Here is an 8,875-nt window from a genome sequence, read left to right on the forward strand (position 1 = left end):
TGCACAGTGTAGTCATGGCAATGAAAAACTGACGTCCATTAACAAAGCAACATACATAAGGCATAAAACAATAAAGATAAGTGCAAAAAGAAACAGAATAGAAACAAAATATTGCAAGGCAATTTTACTTGAGTAAATGTATTTCATAACATTACATCACATGAAGGGACAAACAAATACAGGATGCTGCAATAGTAGTAACACAGTGTAACCCGATGGTAATCCCCCCACTTGGCTTTTACATTCACTGCCCATATTTGGACCGGGCGGGGTGTCGCTCTCGCGCGGATCAGTCAGCGCTTGCTCACGGTGTCGAGTAAAGGAAGTGAATCACACTGACGGTATTGTTACGTCCCTCTGCAGGCAGCATCGAGAAAAGAGCCGAGAACAAGGAAGCAACATGTGCTGACCATAATAACTCCAACACATCAGCAGCTCAGGCAGCCACGAGACAAGAGCCGAGGGCACACACACCGCTGGCTGGATACTTACAGACCTTTTCTTTATTACATCGTGAGTACCACTTTGATTTGTAACTTTTGTGTTTAATAAGAAACGTAGTCTTTCTTGTGAATATAGCCCATTCAATCACACGTATGGGTTAATTTGTTTGTTATGTTGTTATAATTGTTTTATCATATTTTGTTACAAGTCATTTATGGCTCGCTCGGTGTATTTTTATTTTATTTGACTGGATTGTTACGCTCGTGAAAACTTATTTAACTACATTACTAAAGCAAAATCGTCAATAAGAGTTAATAAGCAATTGTTTTATTACATAATAATGAAACTTTATCATGACACGTTTTTCAAATCTAAAATGTAAATGTAGCCTAACATCTCAACCGAAATTACATCCGTAGGCTATGCTTGTTTCTATAGTTCCACTGGGGGGTTTCCGCGCTGTCAGAAAACCCCAAATGCGTTATTTCCAGCATTTATTATTACGTATTTTTCAAGAGAAAGAAAAAGTACATCAGCTGTACCTTTTTGTATTATGTTATTTTATGTTTTTCTTTGTCTGATTGTAATGAACATCTAAGAGCAGGACACACTTACACACTTACACACACGCGCACACACACACACACACACACACACACACACACACACACACACACACACACACACACACACACACACACACACACACACACACACACACACACACACACACACACACACACACACACACACACACACACCTATAGATTACATATTTGTGTTTTAACTGCTCTATTGTTCCTCCTTTGTTCAACCAGACTTGAACACAAGTTCACTTGCCACTCAACGTGAATATCGATAACCCAGTCCAAGGTTAAACGTGTTCACCTGAAACTATCAATCACATTAGCAAACTCCCCTTCATACCTGTTATGTGACAGGCTGTTTTGCATATTTTGGAAAACACATATGATGTTATGGTATGCTAAGTACACACTGAGCACAACAACAAGCTTTTAAGTGACACAAAGAACAAAGGGTCAAGTCCGTCTGCCCTCAATACACTAACATCAGAGGTTTGCATGCTGCATAGTGGGTCTAGCTGTTGTCATCACACGTAAAATCCGAACAGTACCAACAGAGTCCTTGAGAATGGCAGCAGGTCACTGTTAAATTACCAGGCACACAGTAAACATGGTGTCCAGATTGGGAAGCCATCTCGCCTCATCAATGAAACACTGATGAAATCAAACAATTGACACGCATGTAAGTAATCAGAGAAGACAAACACCATCAGGGATGCAAATGTCAATAAGTTCCTATAGTATCTACAAACAAACATTTAGTATGATGCAAACTAGTTTAAACCATAACTAATTTGGCTGCCTTTATTAGAATACATTAAAACTGAACCAGTAGTGATATGTGGGATGGTGCATGTTTCCAGAACAACTGGCCTGGCCTAAGATTTGTTATGAACAATTCATTTTCATAAGGGAAAATAAAACGGTTCTGTTTCCGGTTTGTTACTCTGTATTTTTCACAGGTTTTAAATGGTACATACGTTTAATAAATCTTATATTTTAAATGAACTGCTAATTTCTTTGTTTGGATGTGAAATGATAACTCGATTAATTGATTACCTGACATTTGCATAAAAACATTTCTAAAATATAAATATTAACTTTTTTGTCCTCCATTTCACAGAACGCCTTTGTTTATGTAATGATTTGACAGAATGTCATTATGTTATGCTATGGCATCTTTTACACTGCACTGAATTTAGGTACAAGGTCTATTTAGCATTCTTCACAGTCACAGTCGAAATCTGATACTTTAAAACCTAGAAAAACCTGTGTTTACGTGTTAGACAAAGGGACGTCTTGCAAGATTTATAACCTTTTGCTAGTGGGGAATGTTGGAATGAACATATTTGAGTGATGGAAAGCAAAACAGAGTGATTGAGAAACAGCCATGAACCAAACTTGTTTTTTGTCTCTGTCACAGACTAATAACTGAGTCAAACGACTATAACATTTGAACATCCATAATAATCTAACAGCAACACATATTTGTTAGGGATTTAAAGTTACTACCTTTGCTTGTTGTGTCACAGGCTCATCACTGCTCTAAAGTGGAGGCTGTGGCCATGTCTTCCAGGGCAAATAATAATTTTCTCTCAACATATTTTACATGCTGAAGCAACAGTGGTGTGTTTCAAGCCACAATAACAAATGAGTGTCTGCACCTCAAAGTTCAAGGCACCACTTTCTTGTCAGGGACAGGATGTTAGCGTGCTGAGCCAGTTCAGCTGCAAAAGTTTGAATTGCCTTGGCCTTTATCTCGCTGTTCTTTCTGGTCAGGCTGACACTGGCACCCAACCCAAACAGACATGCTATCAGAGAAAAACAGCACAGTGCGCTCATTGGATTTGCATTTGAAAAAAGTACTTAATGTCAACACGGCAGCACTAGTTTGCATCTTGTTTGCCTGTATACAAACTAAATTCCATGCCAGGAACTCTTTTACTCACGCTCGACACAGTGCTTGCCTGAAGGTAATACAAATAAACTCATACTGTTGAGTCTGCACAGGGAAGTGCTGTTATCACCCGAGCTGAAGTTCCTGCTCCCCCGCGTCTCATTAAAGGGAAGTCACCGTCTGTTACCAAAAACGCAAATCACTCTACTTCTTTGTACTTGGTTTGCAAAGAAATGTGATTATATGGCCACATACTTATGCTCATGTACACAAAATCAACAAGATGAATGTGTTGTCCGTCTCAAATTAATTGTATTTAATCTTTTGTTTCTACAGTCACCATGAAAAAAGAGGTAGAGGCTGGCGTAAACTTCCTCAAACGCCTGGCTGTGGCACATGGCAAGCTCAGTAAAGACAAAGCAGATCTGTTTTCTGAGAAGCTACAGAAGCTTTTATGTGATAAATATGATGATCACTGGTATCCTGACTCCCCCAGCAAAGGCCAGGCATACAGGTAATACAAAATACATTATCTTAATATAAAATATGCACACATTTTTGTCACTGAAAGTCTTTTTTGTCTCTGCAAAGATGATGTGTTTATATCCTGCATCATCATCTGAAAAACACTGTATTATAGAGAAAGATATCCACGTTGCAACATAAATAATCTTAACGGTGAATCTTTACAGATGCATCCGGATGAATAACGGAGTACCTTGTGATGACGCAATCCTGAAAGCCTGTGAGGAGAGTGAGTTCACGCCCAGGGAACTTGGCCTGCCGTCTGAGTTAACGGTGTGGATCGACCCACTGGAGGTGTGTGCAAGGTGAGTCACCGGCTGGCCTCAGGCAGAGAATGACACACAAACACTACAGCAACAAAGAGGCATTTCAGAGTCTAGCCAAGAATTATGAGTGAGTTGTTGTCACGAGTCATTCTGTGAAATGATACATTAAATGTGGGAAGTGATAAATATAGATAAGGTTAACAGTGACATTAAAAAGGACTGTTGTATTGAATAATGCACATTCTCTTCACAGATCTGCAGAGATAGGCAGGCCTTTCACAGTTGCCTGTTTTGAACAGGAAGCTATGGAAGGAAAGCAGACCGACTCGTCTGGGGACTCCATCAATCTGGACACATCAGATTACCACTCTGCTACCTCTTCAGATTGTGGTTCCACTGCGTCTAGCGACACAGAGGAGGAGGCAAAAGATGGCGAGCTGGAGGCGGAAGTGGACGTGAAGGCAAAGGCGGACGCAGAGAAAGAAAAAGAAAATAAGGAGGTTGTCAAGAAGGATGCAGCAGAAGGCAACGCCTACACGGTAGCAATGATGCCCAGGATTCGGAATCGACACGGAGAAGGACCACATATGGTCAAATACGTCAGAAATATGGTAATTTGTTGCCTCTCTTTAAGGGACATCTGTAGAGATCTCACAATAAGTGTAAGCCCTGTGCTATTCTATATACCTCTCACTGTAAGGAATTCCCACAATGACCAAAGCACATTTTATCATATTAGTCCTGATGTATTTCATTTCTCTGTGCCATAGAGCTTCATTGTGGTGTTAAACTTTAATTAAACGCCACAGTGCTGTAATGATCAGTAGATCAATAGAGCCAAATTCTGTGAAAAGTTTTAAACACAGTAAATTGACAACCTAGTACTAACACAACATACACCCCTAAAAAGTTCAGACTACATACTTTTGTATATAGGTTGTAGCTAAAGCTGCGGTCAGTCTTCACCCTTTATTGACATTTTAGTATTGCATATTCTAGAAAGGAAAGTCCAAATGAATCCTCCCATATGGATAAAAGTGTTTTTAACACCCATGCTAGAAACTCTCCCCTTTTCCTTCTAATCTCTCGTTCTCCTTCCAATCTTTCTCTCCGTTCAGCTCCCTGCCAGCCTCCAGTACTTCTACCACCCTGCGCCGGTTTGGCCTCAGTACAAGAAGGGCGCTCCAGTTTTTATCAACGCGATGTGCGCGCCTCCGCCACCTCCGCCTCCGCCCCAGCAGGTATTTGGCTACTACTTTTTGCCCCAGCCAACTCCGCAGTTCATTCTGCCTCAGGCCACACTGCAGCCGTGGGGAGCTGTGATGGGTTAGACCATCCAGGAAGTGTGGGATGAAAGTGGGTAGAGCATTAAAAGCTCCTTCATCTGAGCCATGTCATTTCTCTGAGTCCAGCTAAACTGAAAAAATGACTGTATAGTTCAAGGTTATTCCTTGTACATCCTGTAAGGATTCCCATTTCCTTTTGGTTTCTTGTAATTTATGGCTTTTACTTGGCACAAAGATGCCATTGAACTTGAGCAAAAACTGTTAAACGAATGTGTCAGATCTGCACTGCTTATTTTTTTAACGTACTGTACACTTTTATATTGACTTCAATCACTGGGTGCTTGAACTAACTCAGGAACTCTCAGCAATATCCTATTTACCAAATATTTGTCTCTTCAGGTGTTATTATTGTTATGTTAATCTCTTTTTTAGTGTTTTTACTCAGTGTGTACGTCGGAGTTAATCAATGTAAAATGTGATTCAGGGGTTTTATCTATCTTTGTAGCTTGAGTGGCAATATCTGTATATGAGAAGAATATTTTTACTAAACCGCACACTTTTTTATCTCAGTCTTTTTGTTGTAATTTATTTGGCCACCAGTGGATGGCACTCAACTCACAGTGTATATTTTTTGTATTAACAGTAGCTGCTGTATTTTGCAAATCTAACTTCACAGAACACAACAAAAATGTATATTGCTTATTGCTGTCAGTAAGATGAATAGATAATCAGGTGTATATGTTTTATGGCTGTTATAGCTTTGTGTTTTTTTTACACATTTTCATTCTAGATAACTTTCCTTGCAAAAATGTAAACAATCTGTTATAAATCCTGAATACAAGTTTCACTCTCTGACTCGCATGTATTGTGATTATTTAACTATATTCATGCATATTCATTAAATGTCATTGCAAGCTCAAAACTTGAGCATACTTAAGCATTGTTTTGTTTTCTGTTTTCACATTAGCAAATTACCTTATTATTGCAGCAGCTTAAATGAATCCTATATCTGAAAGTAACAAGTGTGTTATTTTGATTATTTCTGACACTTTACAGAGCAGAGTTTGGTGCTGTATAGAAGTACTTTCTCATAACAAATATTTGGACATGACCTAGAAAACACTTGTCATTTTGAAGGCCATACTTAATGCCGCTCACAGTTGTAAGGATCATCATTACTGTCAGCCACCCAGCAGGATATTGCAGCGGAAAGACTTCTGTGCTCTGGATGCGTCATTGAGCCCAAGGTCATGGCGCTGTTTCTCCTTGACAGCCTGGTAATGAGAGTGAGTGAATAGATGTGCCTTATTTTTGTTTCTGCCTTCTGGATGATTTGTGGGGAAATGAAAGGACGTTTTGACACTTAAAGTGTATTGGAAAACGTAAGAATACAGATGGATAAAATGACAATTCATCCAAGGGAAAATTGTACCAGCAACACAGCTGGGACAGGAATGGGAAGTACTCGAATAAACTATAGGAATATTTACAATACTATTTTAAAGCTTAAAGGCAAATATCTAAAATTGCACATGTGGGAAAAGTACTCAGATTTTGTACAAAAAGAATAATAGTATAAACTATAAAAGTAGAATTATCCAATTGTATAGGAATACTCTCAAGTAAAAGTCCTGCATTCAAAAGGTTACTCAAGTAAAAGTACAAAAGCATTGGCATCAAAATATACTTAGTAAAGTACTCCTGCAGAATGGTCCATTTCAGAATAATATATATTATATGTTTTGATTATAATTATTAATGCATTAACGTGTTTATCAAAGCTGGTAAAGGTGCAGCTTGTTTGAATGACGTTATATACTGCAGGGTAGCTTGTGAATTTACTCCAGGTGTAACTTGAGTCTTATTTAAGTGTTGTTTATATTTCACATCATTAATCCAAATCTGTAAAGTAACTAAGGAGGTCCCAGTTCACCTCCTGCCCTGCCGTGGTGCCCTTGAGCAAGGCACCGGACATCCCCCTTCCCCCCTCACTCCCATTGCTCCCCGGGCGCTGTACAATAGCTGCCCACTGCTCCTAGTACTAGACTCCTGGTACTAGGATGGGTTAAAAGCAGAGAACACATTTCAAGGTGTGTGCTGTGTGCTCTGCATGTGTGACCATTAAAGAGGGTCTCATCCCCAATTATTCTATTCTAAATACATGTAGTGGAGTAAAAGTACACGATTTACCTCTGAATTGTATTGGAGAAGAGGTACAAAGTATCAAATATCAAGTAAAGTAAAGTACCTCCACATTGTTGAATAGCTGAAGAGTGAATGGACAGTTATGAGTGATTGTCAATGAGAATAAACCTTGACTATTGTTTGGGTCACAGCAAGTTGAAGGGTGTAATTAACCACAATATGTCACTGTGTAACTATGCACATGCTGCACTACAGAGTGCGCAAACAATTCAATTTGTTATGATAAATGATAACATGTATAACATTTCTTTCATGTTAGTTTTTTTTCTACAGAAAAGGTATAATGTGTTTTGTGACCTGGTAATTAAAACAAAACTTTAACGTCATGTTTAAATTAGCTTTTCCACCAACATTGGAATTTATGTTATCAGACGTATCCAAATCAATTGAAAAGTTATGTTCCTGAACATCTAGTTCCGTGACCATGCTCCTCTGAGACTACTCTATGGAGCTATATCAGGGTCATACGTGTTGATCATTAAAAAAAATACAATTTATTTGAAAGTTCAAGTTTTTATCCTGAACTTTGAAAAATACAATGATGTATTCAAAATAAAAATAAGTATTTGAAATAATTTTTCAGGTTGAATATTATTTTGATTCAGTTCAGCAATTTCTTTGAATAAAATATTTATTTTGATATTTATTTTGATATTTTACTTTTATTTGAATTATTTTTTAAGATTGACAAACATCATATCATATGTGTAATTCATGGCACAATTCAAACGGGATCGAAAGAGAAGTTTTCTCTCTCCATTGACTAATTTTTCAGAAATAAGGTCCCATGGGGCGGAAGTAGATGGGCGTGACTTCGCCACTATGTGCAATACCTGGCTACTAAATCCCCAGAACTGTTACAGGATGTGTATTTTGTAAATTGTATTGTAATACAATGTTATGCATGTAACATTATGTAACATAATGTAACATTAAGCTGTAGGCCTATGTGGCTGTTTTTCTGCTGTAACAACGTACGTTTCCCCTCTGTGGGACTAATAAAGGTATTCTGAACTATACGATGCTCAACAGCTCGCTTAACGGAACTTTGACGCTGGTATCAGTTTTACCTCCAATCACGGGAGTATTGTGTATAGAAAGTGTCGAGTTATATTTCTCGCGCTACCTAACATCCATGAGGGTAACATGACAGAGGGAGGCCTGTCACTCAGGATGCCAAACTACTCTTTGGTAAGCCACGCCCCCAAGCAACATCAGGGCCAAAAGTTTGAAAGCGAAAAAATATATCTGAAGTCGAAAAAAATTGTGAAAACTGAAAAAACAAGATTTGAAACCTGAACAAATTATTGTTTTGAATCTGAAAAGGTAAAATCTCCAACTGAAAAAAATAAGGATTCAAATATCAAAATATGTATAACAGTGAAATGTGAAAATAAATATTTTATTCAAAAAAATTACTGAACTGAAACAAAAATAATATTCAACCTGAACAATTATTTAAAATAGGTTACTTGTTTTATTTTGAATGCATCATTGTGTTTTTCAAAGTTAAGGAACTTGAACTTTCAAATAAATTGTATTTTTTTGAAAGATCCAAACGTATGACCCTGATATAGCTCCATACTACTCACGCACAGCACACAACGAATTTAATTGGGGTCAGACTGTTTACTATTAGCGAATGCAAAAAAGGGTACATCGCCCACT

General features: G+C 38.1%; 1 protein-coding gene across 1 annotated transcript; it reads left to right on the forward strand.

Annotated features, from left to right (window-relative positions):
• Nucleotides 1-350: 350 nt before the first annotated feature.
• On the forward strand, nucleotides 351-5,939 carry LOC117461385 (protein BTG4). The gene is made up of 5 exons (XM_034103213.2): nucleotides 351-513; nucleotides 3,262-3,439; nucleotides 3,618-3,755; nucleotides 3,970-4,327; nucleotides 4,835-5,939. Exons 2-5 carry the CDS (start codon nucleotides 3,267-3,269, stop codon nucleotides 5,045-5,047), a joined length of 882 nt encoding a protein of 293 aa, XP_033959104.1. The 5' UTR covers nucleotides 351-513; nucleotides 3,262-3,266; the 3' UTR covers nucleotides 5,048-5,939.
• Nucleotides 5,940-8,875: the final 2,936 nt, after the last annotated feature.

Source organism: Pseudochaenichthys georgianus, chromosome 16, assembly GCF_902827115.2.
Source record: "Pseudochaenichthys georgianus chromosome 16, fPseGeo1.2, whole genome shotgun sequence".
Lineage (NCBI taxonomy): Eukaryota > Metazoa > Chordata > Actinopteri > Perciformes > Channichthyidae > Pseudochaenichthys > Pseudochaenichthys georgianus.